Source organism: Scleropages formosus, chromosome 3 (genome assembly GCF_900964775.1).
Source record: "Scleropages formosus chromosome 3, fSclFor1.1, whole genome shotgun sequence".
NCBI lineage: Eukaryota > Metazoa > Chordata > Actinopteri > Osteoglossiformes > Osteoglossidae > Scleropages > Scleropages formosus.
The window spans coordinates 34232224-34244833 of NC_041808.1; the positions used below are offsets into that span (position 1 = coordinate 34232224).

General features: G+C 47.5%; 1 protein-coding gene across 1 annotated transcript; it reads left to right on the forward strand.

The window, feature by feature from the left end:
- Positions 1 to 850: 850 nt before the first annotated feature.
- On the forward strand, positions 851 to 11789 carry LOC108922557 (metalloproteinase inhibitor 2-like). Its single transcript, XM_018732759.2, has 6 exons — positions 851 to 957; positions 1048 to 1205; positions 10081 to 10181; positions 10472 to 10580; positions 10795 to 10919; positions 11167 to 11789. The coding sequence occupies exons 2-6, from the start codon at positions 1076 to 1078 to the stop codon at positions 11362 to 11364; spliced, it is 663 nt and encodes a 220-aa protein (XP_018588275.1). The 5' UTR covers positions 851 to 957; positions 1048 to 1075; the 3' UTR covers positions 11365 to 11789.
- Positions 11790 to 12610: the final 821 nt, after the last annotated feature.

The following is a 12610-nucleotide window of genomic DNA, read 5'->3' on the forward strand; positions in this document are numbered from 1 at the left end:
CTAGGGCTTCCCGAAGGAGCCGGTGGTAGCAACTGTGCTCTAAAAAAAAATTTTATTCATTCATTGACATATTAATTTCCACATTGGGAGGACCTGTGTGGTTTGGTCGTACACATCGGGACGTTGTCAACCGTTAATGACAATGCAATGAATGCATCATTGACGGGATGCTGGTACCAGCCCTGCAGGAGGTATTAACCCAACAACCCTACTGAAGAAATGTGGAGATGAAGCTTCTTGGCTAAGATCAAAGGGTATTACCCTGAAGAGAAAGTTCAGTACTTCCATTTACTCTGTGTGACTGCACCCTCTTCCTTCCTTGTGTTTTAAACACTTCCGTGCCAGCTTAGCACAGCATTGTGGTTAGAGCTGCTGCTTTTAGATCCAAAGGTCACTGCTTCAAATCCTAATGGCAGTGCTCTACTAAAATTACCCAACTGGGTAAATTATCATAAGTAGCTGAACATTGTAAGTCACTTTAGAGAAAAGGGTCAGCTAAACGAATATTACTAGATGTATCACGCAAAGCACACTTGACTTGTGTCTCCACCTCTGCAAAATTGTGTGGGCTGCCTGCCAGTTTTGACATCTGCAGCTTTTCCGCGTCTCCATCCTTCAAGAATTGTTGGTGAGGAAACGCTGAGAGTCACTGTCTGCTGATCTAAAATGAAAGCGGTTTCGAAACGCCGCAGTATAAACTTATGTTTTATTTTAAATGCCCCTCGCTGCAGAGAGCAGCAGGCCCGCGCTGCCATGGTAACAAGCACGTCTGGCGGCCAGCGCTGCGTCAGAACGCACGAGCGGAGCGCCAGTGCCTTTCCGGAGGGGGGCGGAGTCAAGCATACAAAATGATCTCAGCGAAAAGAAGAGGACCATAGAAGGTCGTGGGAGACGGCGGACCTGGGCGCTTGCAAGCAATCCCGCTGCTGGATTTTCCTCTGCATCACTTCCGAGCAGGTACACTGATCCGCCAGCGGTCGGGAGCGGGGCCGTTCGTTCGCCGCGACTTACACCTCTCGCGTTGTTGGTGTTTCTTTTCCCGAATAGAAAGTCAGAGAGAGCGAGGCGCGGAGCCATGAGCACGATGGTTAGTGGCGTGTTGGCCGCCGCCGTGCTGCTGCTGCTGTGGCGCGTGGACAGGATGACAGAGGCGTGCAGCTGCTCGCCCGTGCACCCGCAACAGGCGTTCTGCAACGCGGACATCGGTAAGGCGCGCCGCCCTGCCCCCTTGCCCCCCCCCTCCCTCACTGCTGCCAGCTGTAAACGTTACGTACATCATCATGTAAACACTGAAAATGATTTCTACTTTTTTTAGAATGAATTATTCTATTTGGATGGATTGCATATTTCTTCCCAAAAAATGGTGACAGTGACGTAAATACGGCGACACGATTTCTTGCGATGTTGTGGTGGCTGCTGTGCTGTGCTCTGACGGGGATGACGGAGGTGTGTTTCAGTCAGTGCAGCGCTCGCTGGATGTCGCGGGAGCGCTCGCGCGCAGGCTGCGCCGCGGTTTAGGCACCGCGCTTCTTCTGTTCGAGTCGTGTGCAAACGGGTGGAAGAACGAGCGGGGAGGCGGTCGCGCTCTCGCACCGTTCACGGAGGGTGAAATGGAGAACTGTTAATAACAACTATTTTTTAATATATTATATAAATATATATAAACTGTGTTATGAATTGCGCTCTTACCAGCAGCCCGTCACCTTTTTCCGCAACTTTCAGCGAGCGAATCACGACTCGCCTTTAACTGAAGTGACCGCGAACACTTCACTTGTGCACTATAATTTACTGTACGTGTTTTATGATTTCCTAAGTTTACATTTCGTGAGGGGACAGAGAGACGAGGATTTGAGAACTAGGTGAGGCGTTGGGGAGACATTCTGTATATGAGCTCCTGCAACTGCAAGTCCTCTGCTCTGGAGACTCCGTCTAGAAACTTCTCAGCTCTGAGTTCAGAAACACTCATCCCGTCATCACCGTTCACGTGCTGTCAGCGCGGTGACGTCACTTGCATTCGGGTGCGCGCGCCAGCTGTTCCTGTACCTTAGTGGCGTGGAGCCCTTTTTATTTATTTATTTATTTATTTTTTTTAAAAAAGAGGTCGAACCCCTTTGGCCAGATCGAAGGAGTGCGACTCATTTATAGGATGTACTTGAACAGCTTTGCTGAAATGGTGCCGTACAGTAAGGACAGCGAGGAAACTTGAAATTAATAGCATGAATTAGGTGGCATGGTGCCACGATGGGCTTGAACCCGGGATCAAATCCAGCTCCATCTGTGGTGTTTGCATGTTCTCCGTGTTCGCATGGGTTTCATCATACAATCCGTTACATCCATATGGACAGCTAGTGGTTAGCGCTACTGCCTTTGGACCCAAAGGGCTCAGGTTCGATTCTCACCTCCAGCTCTAGTGCCTTTGAGCAAGATACTTAGCCCAGATTTCTCTGGTAAAAGGGTCCAACTGTATAAATGGGCAAATAATTTTCAGTATTTTAACACTGTAAGTCGCTTTGGAGAAAAGCGCCAACTAAAGGAATAAGTGTCTGAAGTCGTGTGTTTCAGGTCAGTTGGGCGCAGGGCTGTCACTAGTGATAATTCTAAGGGCCCACAAAGTTCCAGTAGTAGTTCACACACACACACACACACACACACACACACACACACACACACACCATCTGAACTGCCTGTCCCATACGGGGTTGCGGGGAGCTGGAGCCTAACCCGGCAACACAGGGCATAAGGCTGGAGGGGGAGGGGACACACCCAGGACGGGACGCCAGTCCGTCGCAAGGCACCCCAAATGGGACTTGAACCCCAGACCCACCGGAGAGCAGGACCCGGTCCAACCCACTGCACCACCGCGCCCCCTTCCAGTAGTAGTTGATTTATTTAATTTGCGACGCAGGGCAATATTCTTTTGGCATGCCCATGTTTCCCAGCCTCATCCATGTTTGTGAGTGAACGTGTGTTACAGTGCCCCAGTGTATAGATAGGGAGTTTGCTGCAGCATGTCTGGTTTGGTAAGTCACCGTGGACAAAGGTAAATACAATGTAGTGGTTGTTGAACACTGTACACAGAGAAAAGTATCTGCTAAACAAATAAGTGTAACTGTAAGCTGCTGTTAACCACTTTGCTGTGCCCTTCCGCCCAATTGTACATGACACAGACAGTTGCCTTCGTGACTGACGCATGGTCCCAGACATGCCAGCTGCTCAGTCAGAGCTTGCTTGAGTCCCGTCCCCCCCACAATGCCCCACCCCTGATTGACTGTGATTCGCTCTCTCTGCATTCACATCCTAGGGTCTCCAGCCTTCAAAAAACATCAAAACTGTGGCATTCCAGGGCGTTCTCCACATTTCCGGAGAATTTTAGGCTAAAAGAGAGCAAGTGGGAGGTGCAGTGGATGCTTGCGTAGCTGAGCCTCTCCTGCTGTCAGCACTTGTAGAAGGATGTTGGGCAGAAAAGCAGCGATGGGAATGCAGCAGAAGTGGCCCCTTTTTGTTAAGAGATAAAGCAGAAGATATGTAGCTCAGGAGGTTCACTAATTATTAGATGAATATCAACCTTGGTTTTTTTTTTAATTTTGCGAAATTTTTGCCCTTTAGAGAGCAAGTAGTGTGGTGCTTTAGGATGCAGTCCATTAACCTGAAGATTTTTGGTTTGTGTACCAGGAGAGAACCCGATGTAGCAGCTCTAAACCAGTTGAAGTCATTTCAGCCATGAAAACAAGCTAAGAAAACTATTAGTCATTAAGATTTAATTTAAAAGATTGTTAGAGATCAGACTGCAGAGTGTCTTCAGCACCTTGAAAGCTGCTATGGGCTTTGTTGTGTTGTTTGTTGTTCTCTCAGAAACTTTTTTCAGAAAATATAGCACAAAAGCAGTGAAAGTTCCAAGTGGAGGCAAAGGCCTGTCAACAACGGCGGTTAAAACCTGTCGCAGGTAAAGGATGAGCCCTGATCGACAGGGACCAGTGAAGCTGAACTTGAGGCTTTCGTCAAACTCAAACAATCCGGGCTTCTGGGGTCGTGATGATCTGTCACATGAGCAGTACTCGGATGGCTCCGCCATCTGGTGCTGGACGTCAGGGAAAGTAAAACAGGCTGTAGTGATGTGTCACAGGAAGTGTGGGATGTAACAAATACAAGAAATCTTAAGTTGCACAAGGGGTGATTATGTACACATCGCAATAACTTTCCCTAGAAGGAGACAATAGTGTGCTCAGTCTGGATGCCTGGTCAACTGTAGCCCCCTGTTCCACCACCCCCGCCATTCCACTGGGCTTTCCTCTGCTGGGTGTCACTGAGGGGGGGGGCGGCCAGTGACTTCCCAGCAGTGCCGAAAGGAGAGTGAGAGACTGCGTAGGGTAAGAGCAACTTTTAATGAAAGGTTGCACAGTGGCTGCCATACTGATGACATCATCCCTGGAGTCATGGTGCCACAGGCGCCACCTTGCCACTCCTCAGCTAGTGTCCTGTGTCTCCAGCTCAGCTTGGGGGTGGCATGAGGGTGTTTAGGAGAGAGTTTAAGAGCAGGTCAAGGAATAGCTGCTGTGTCACAAAAATTGCTGTCAGGGTTAGGGAAAAATACTTATTTTTTTCACTGCTCACACACTGGTGGTTTATGGTTTAAAAAAAAAACACACATACACACACATTCCCCTGTGCTTGCCAGCAGTCACCGGGTTTTTTTTTTTTTTTTTTTCCTTCTTCCATAAATAAAAATACTGTTCCGCTTTTTCTTTTGCTCAGTTTAGGCTTGTATTACATACAACAGGCCCCTTATTTTCATAGACTACATGTTCCATTGCTATACATTTGTTGCCACTGTAGCTTTGAAAAAAAAAATACGCTGTTTAAATTTGATCTGGGAAACACTGTGCTGTATCACTTTTTTTTTTTTTTTTTTGTTAAAACTTGTGCTTTTTGTCATCGGAAGAATGAAATGATAATCACCGGATATAATGTTTTTTTGCAACAACCGGTGTCTGTACGGTTCCATTCCATACTGCCAAAGTCTGGCAGAGGAGTGTAATTGTCTTGGAATGAAGTTATAACATTCTCTAAAGGGCTCGTTGACCTAAAATGCCTCAAGCGGTTGATTCGTCATTAATTCACTCGTTCATTTCGCAGCGTAGATGAAACTGAGGTCTACTGTGCCGTGTTGCTTTGAGGGCTGAACGGAGCAGCGACACCAACCCCTGAATGTACTCTACAGCGGCCTGTGTTGGAGTCCCTTCTGCGGTACATGTGAAGCACCGGTGTCCGGGGTGGAGTATTCCATGGTCAGTTCACGATCTGTGTGGCCCTTCCAGGAGGAAGTGACTTGGCGCGCGTGTGGTCTTCGGGATCAGATGAAGACTGTGAGAACTGTGCCTTTTGTTTCAAGGGCCGCAGAACGCTGCGGGCTGCCACTCGGAGATAGACCTGGTGAGCCGTGTAAACGGATTAGGCGCTGAAAGAAACCAAACGTGTAGCCGCCCGTACGTGGGAGTGCAGCGATTGAAACGGGGTTCTGGGGACATCCTGTACGCTGCCCGTTCTGAGGAAGTCGCGAGATAAATTAGGCGTCCGGAAATTACATTTATTCATGTAGCTGGCTCTTTTCTCCAGAGCAACTTACGACATTAAGCTGTTTACACCAGTTGACCCGTTTATACAGCTGTGTAATTTTTACTGGAGCGATTTAGGGTAAGTACCTTGCTCGAGGGCTCCACAGCAGTAGGTGTGAATCAGAGATGCGACCTTTATATTGGAAAGCTGTACTATAACCACTCTCCTGTCTGACTGCATTCCTGGGGCACTGATTTGTGTTTTCAAGTCTTATTGTTGAGATGTGATAGTACTTACTGGGTGGGGTTTGGAGGAAGGGCACTTTGTTTTTGGTGCCAGCTGTCTGCTAGGGCTGTGAGTATCCTTTAGTATCTGCAGAATAGGCTTTCATCTGCTGCCACTTGAGCTATTGGCCTCAGAAGGCTCTTTCAAAGGCAACATGGAGGAATGGAGAAGACTCTGGGGAGGATTTTTCTGGAACAGCATGAGGAGGGGAGATAGGCGAAGCAGACTTGCGTGAAGACTGGCATTGAATCCTCCATCATTTGGGCTGAGCACCCGGTTTTGGACGTGAAGGCAGCCGGTGTGTGTGTGTGGTACGTCTTTTGCGTTTCATTATACGGTCATCGGAGGTAGGGGGACAGCAGACGGAGCGGTGGTACCGTGTGAACTTGCGTGCACGTGCATGTGCGTGTGTGTGCTTTACGACAAAACTGGAAGGAGCTCCTGCACAGCTTACCCCGCTCACCCTGCTCCGCACACGATCTCTGCAAAGAAGTGCTTGTCAGCGGTGACGCATGGTGCGAGGCAACCGTATAATTCACGTCCAGCTGGCTCAAACGGACCTACCCCGAGCGTGTCGCGTGTTGGCTCCACCTCCGCCTCATTTGCGTGTTCTGGCGCCTCAAGCTGCGGCAAGGGAGCGTGCGACAGACCTTGGAGCAAGAACCCGAAGAAGTGCGTCGGACGCGTTTTGTGGCGCTCAGCTGCTGTCCCTGGAGCCTCTTGTTGGGTGGGATGTACAAGATAACATGCAGAAGAACTTCCGTCCCCAATTTTATCCATTTGTTTGTTTAAATCCTGTCCTTATCAGTCTGTTCGAAATGCCAAGACAAGGTCCCGTGCTATGCAGTAAGTTGAGACCTGGGAATAGACCTCGGAAGTCCATGTGGGCATGATGGAGATGGCGCCTGGGTGGAGCGATGGGGCAGCATCGGGTTTTTTCAGTCTAGTGTGTAATAGTGGTGGGTGGAGGAAACTGGTTTTTTCTGGGCAGAGCAAAGTGTGTAGAGTACCGAGGTTATTACTTTGTTCTGTATAACGTACAGGAGCTGCAGATATACGAGTCAAGGCAGTAAACATGTACAGGCATTACTGCTCAGCTCATGCCTGTAGAATCTTCTTGACAACGTTGTCGTTAGAAGTTAGTAGTTTAAGTGGATTTGACAGACATGTTTAAGCTGGAGACGGCTGTTCTCGCAAGATTTTTTATTTATTTATTTTTTTTTGTTAAATGCTCTCCTCCCCCCTGCAACCTGCTTAATTTTTCAAGTTTAAAACCTCTTTGGAAAACCTTTGGTCTGACTCTGGTTCATCTTCCAGACAATCAAACCAGCTAGAGCCAGTTCAGTGTGCAGCTGTGAAGAGATGAAGGAACAGTCTTCACTGGCTACCTCCAGCTCCCTCTGAACGATGAGGTCGGCCAGCTGCGAGATGGTGCAGCCTTAGGTGATCACGTGAACCCTTGTCATTGTTTGTTTTAAGGTTCCTTCTTGTGCTGGTCCCTAGCGTCGACTGTCCACTCATCCTACTACAGCGGCTCAGAGGTTGGACGTTGGGGTTAAGGAAAACCATGATGAGAATTTGCACTCCTCCCCACAGAACCGCATGTATATTTTTTTATATTGTGACTCACGGGGAGAATATTTTTCCGGTGGTTTATCGCTCAAGGGAAGGATCAGTGACCTCTGGCCTCTGCAGCCACACTGCCTCCAGACTTTCAAAGCCCACGTATCAGAGAAATCATGATTACGGGAAAGTTCTGGAAAATGGCTACAGAAGACGAGGCGAATGAGATGTTTGTGCAAATATGTTTTTTTTTTTTTTTTTTTTTTTTTTTTTTTTTTTTTTTTGTGCGTGTGTGTATTGAGACAAGTGTCCTTTACGTCAAGTTATAAAATCAGGACTCAAGTTTTGTACATCTTGTGACTTAGACACACGTTATGTCCTGCTTTTCTTGATTCATTTGCTACCAGTTTGATTTTTCCTTTAACTGCACCTTTTCATCGGAAAGCTTGCATTTCATGGCATAAATAAACAGCGAGGGCGGTAGCTTCCTAGGATGAAAACCAACCATTTTTCTGTGAATCGGTCGCCGGAAACCATGATTGAAGCCTCTGATCCAGTATGAATGGGCTCATTAAGAGTCAGCGGTGGGCATGGGCATGGTGGGAGGTTACACCGTTAACCTTGGGGGATTGGGGGAGCAAAAGTATGCATTTAAATCCAAGGCTCGATTCAAGCTACTTAGTGTTGGAACTCTTGAGCTTAACTTCTCCAAGTGGCAACATTGGAGTGGCTTAGCCCGTGAAAAGGAGATTTATCCAGCTTGCGGGGTTGACCTTTCTCTGCTCCTACGCTTGAAGATATGACACGCTGTCCGACGTGTCATCGGTGGGGACTTTGTGATCGCATCTCTGCCTCGGAGTGACGGGAGAACTCCCGTAGGCTGCGCATTGCAAACGTCTCTGTTAATCTTTGCATTAAATTGGTTTTTGGTTTCTGTATTAGTCATCAGTGGCGCAGGGAGCTGATCATGTGCTTCCATAAATGCCTTTACCTCATCTGTGTTTACTTGTCCTATTTTCACGCATGCTTGTTTGTGTGAGTGCGCGTGAATAAGAAAGCGGTCGAGAGACAGAAGGGATAGTGGAACATTTCACATGACCTACTTAAAGAAGAAAAGGGGGGTTGGAAGGTCTGTGTCTTATTTAGAGGAGACCATTCTGCTGACTCAGGAAGTGGTACTCCTGATCTCAGCACCTCAGCCATGTGGATCCTTGGTTTCCCCTCTCTCCGTTTCCTCCTCCACCTTATATGTTGGTTGGAAGTTATTAGCACGCCACAGGCCTCTGTTTTGCCATGAGTGTGAGAAAACAAGAAGTCTTGTCCTCCAGTAACGCTGCTGTTGCCTGCGATGCTGGGATCGGGAACCTGGGAACGGGACCTTCTTCTGCCCGCTCTTTAGGCGGTGCCTGCACGGTGGGCTTGAGTGCTGGTATGGTTGGCAGCACCGCACCTCTTCCTCGTTCCCAGCAGCTAGGTATACTGTAGGTGCCTTGGAAACAGGCATACAAATGCCCCGGCAACAGTGGAATGGTGACACAAGTACGATGCAGAAAGGGTGCTAGGTAACATAGAATTTTGATGTGCACAGTAACCAGGTCGTGTCAGCGGGGTCCACTTTTCTCCGGCTGAGCGTTTGGCTTCCTTGTGGACATCAAGTAGCCCCCAAAGGACACATAGTTGAATTCAAGCATCTCGACTGACCGCTCTGGCCTTTGATGCCCAATTGGAATTGAAGGCACTGTCCAGCGGGGGTTGTTTTCCCCATCGGCTTTCCTGTCTTTCTTCGTCAGCCGACCCTCCTCCTCTCTCCTGAGTCAGGGTTTCTACCACGGGCGGAAAAAGTGGGTGTTGGTAACTGGGAGAGTTGGGGGAGTGGGGGCTGCTGAGCAGGAGGTTGCTGTATGTCAGCGACTCCATCCAAGCTGCTTGGCCCCACCAGTGCGTCAGCTGATCCGATAGGCGAGAGACACAGATGGGGAGTCTGCTGACTGGTTTCCTCCTGGGCTTGGATGGCTGGTGCAGACTCTCTCTGTTCTCTGTGTCGGAGCACAGTTAATGAAACGCCAGCGGACCTGAGCTCCTGGCATCTGTGTATTCTGCTGATCCAGGACCAGATGGTTAGAATTAAAGCTCTGATATATACAGATTCCGTATGCGCTAAGAGCTGGAATGAGGAGGGTGTGGCGAGACTGCAGCGTTATATTAACATTCCCTGCTCCATCGCTGAATGTGGATATGCGTCAGCTACTGGCCAGAGAGCATGTTGTTATGTTCCAGCATGTCCAGCTGTCTATTCATTGGCTGTCTGTGTGTCTGAGACATCGGCAAAGAATAGAAATTTATGCACCATAAACCCTGGGTTGAATAATTGAGATTGTTACATTTACCGTTGCAAGGGAAGGTGATCAGTGAATTACCGTAAATTTAGGTGTAAATTATGAAGATTTTACACTTATAGCTCTTTAACGCTTTTGAAATTCCAACGGGACATCGTGAGATGTGTTTAGCCAAAGGCTGGGTAATGTGGCTGAAACGCTCACCACCGAGGGATGGAAAGTATCTCTTCTTTATTGTTGTTGATCTTCATTGTTGTGGAATGTTTTGTTCCAATCTACATTTGACAGCAATTTGACCTGATTTTTTTCTTTTTTTTTTTTTTTTTTCTGGTTTCTTCACAAGTAATCAGGGCAAAAGTAGTCGGAGGGAGAGAGGTAGATTCCGGAAATGACATCTATGGCAATCCTATCAAGAGGACTCAGTATGAGATCAAACAGGTCAAGGTAAGATGAACCAGTATAACTTGTCTGAACTACAGTGCAGCTGTTGCTCTGCCTTGTGTCCAAATGCGCCCTGTACAGCTGTCACCTGCAATTTGTCCCTGATGCCACCAGCTGATGGGCATACTCTGTGTATGGACCTGTTCTTTCTGGATCTTTTTTGGCAAGGGTGACACTAGTGTTCATAGACTGTGCTCTAGAAACACTCCACAAGAAGACAGATTTGAGGATGATTGACTGTAAGTCTAAACAGTTCTCCTTCTAATAATTTGCTTTATCCTGTTGTTTGGAAGATGTTCAAAGGACCGGACAGGGACATTGAGTCTGTTTTCACTGCGCCGTCCTCCTCGGTGTGTGGGGTCACTCTGGAGTACAATGGCAAGAAGGAGTACCTGATTGCAGGTATGAATCCGACTGCGCAGGTGGGACTTTTGCTCGGTGATGTGCAGCTCTTCATCATGGGCTGATCACTGCACTTAGAACATGAATATAACACTATTTAACACAGACTGTGGGCTTAAAAAGCAGGAATCAGTGCTTCAAGTTGAAACTGAGATTTTGTTCATGCAAACCAACCCAATCATTTTCATGTCCCAACCGGAAACTCGCCCACTAGGCAAGGCAGAGGGTGACGGAGCCATGCATGTGACCCTTTGTGACTTCATCGTACCTTGGGATTCCCTGACTGCTACTCAGAAGAAGAGCTTGACTCAGCGCTATGAGATGGGCTGTGACTGCAAGGTACAACCTAGGAGGGGCTGTGGGTGTGAAAGCAGTGGTTTAGGTGTTGTCAAGGTGATCATATGGCATTGCTGGGGGTCGAAAGGGTGTGGTGTAGCGTGGGTGGCGGAGGGGAGACGTGCAGGTGGAGGAGTGGAGCACAACTTTCCGACCATCTCCAACAAACAGAATTCACTGACCTACTGCTGGTGTACCCATATTTCTAATCGCTTTGTCTTCGTGTCTTTGTACCCTGCGTCTTGTGCAGATCACCCGCTGTACATCTATGCCCTGCACCATTGGCTCCCCAGAGGAGTGTCTGTGGACAGATTGGGTGCTGGAGAAGAGCATGAGTGGCAGTCAAGCCTCCCACTACGCGTGCATCAAAAGAAGCGATGGCTCCTGCGCCTGGTACCGTGGCACGGCCCCTCCCAAGAACGACTTCCTGGATATCGAAGACCCTTAACATGAAAATTGGCTGCACCTCCCAATTAGAAATGCCTACTCAAAACTAAAAACAAAGAAGCTAAATGTGACTAATAATGATCATGATGATGAGGATGAAGACAGATATGCTCGGAGGTGGGGGGGGGTGGGTGGGCTCATTCATAACTTCAGTGCAGTGTGAGATGCAACTTGAGTGCCACTTCCTCTGGAAAGTTGGCTTGGAGAAACGGTGTCACCATGTGAGGGGCAGTCTTGTGTTGAGAGCACTCTCCCCCAAGAAGCGCTTAACCCCTCTTTTATTATTAATAATAAACTCATAACCAAGTTTACAGCCCCAGTGAAATTCAATGAATCCTTCCCACACATTGTTTTCAGTGACACATAATTCCTAACCCGAGACTCTCTTTAGCCGAATTTAACTGAGAAAAGTTAAACGTGACATGGCCACACATCCCACTTATTAGGAAGCAAACTCTGCAGTGCAGATGAGTTAGTTGTGAGACAGATTTGACATTCGCTAATGGCAGTAGTGAGGTGCCTCAACGACGGCTCTTGAAAAATGTTTCACGTGAAAAGCAGATTATTTGTTCTCTGCACTATATAAGGTTTGATACTAATGTAGAACAGTCCTGAAAATTAACGTAACATCTTTCATAAGGCTGAGTTCAGACAAATTAGGGGTTTTTGCATACAAAAGAATTCCCTGCAGTCCTGCACAATTCATACACCAATGTATGTATCTTAACGTTAGCGTTACAGCTGGAAGTGTGTCACTGATTACTGATGGGTAACGAAACGCAATCGTGGTCCTTAAACCAAAATACTTCGAATGGGGGGGGATTTCCACTTTGGCTCCAGATTGGACCTTTCACCTTTATAGTGAATTGCTGATGTGTTTCTCTCTCTGTGCAGTGTGTGTTCCTGCAGATATAGGATCAGGCTTGCTGGCTTGCTTCGTTCTTCGTGTCAGTCCCCACATCCCGGTCCGAACCCTGTCTCCCTGTGTATAGTTCTGACATAAACACTTGTGTTGTGTATATGTATGTCAAAATCCTTTTTTAAGAAATTTTATTTTCTATTGAATAGGTGCAAAAGACACATTTTGTCTGAAGACAGATGTTTCGTTGCAAGGACTTTTGTTTTTTACTTTTTCTGTATTTTTTTATATTCATGTTCTACAGTGACTGCTTTTGTATTTGTATTTCTCTTTCCACATAGTCGAATGACATTTGTAAGGTGTTTTTTCATTCCTTCTTCCCCCATTG

Coding starts and splice junctions, on each gene's coding strand:
- LOC108922557 (XM_018732759.2), top strand. CDS start 1,076: ATGAGCACGATGGTTAGTGGCGTGTTGGCCGCCGCCGTGCTGCTGCTG. Junction 1,206..10,080: donor GTTCTGCAACGCGGACATCG/GTAAGGCGCGCC, acceptor TTTCTTCACAAG/TAATCAGGGCAAAAGTAGTC. Junction 10,581..10,794: donor GAAGGAGTACCTGATTGCAG/GTATGAATCCGA, acceptor CTCGCCCACTAG/GCAAGGCAGAGGGTGACGGA.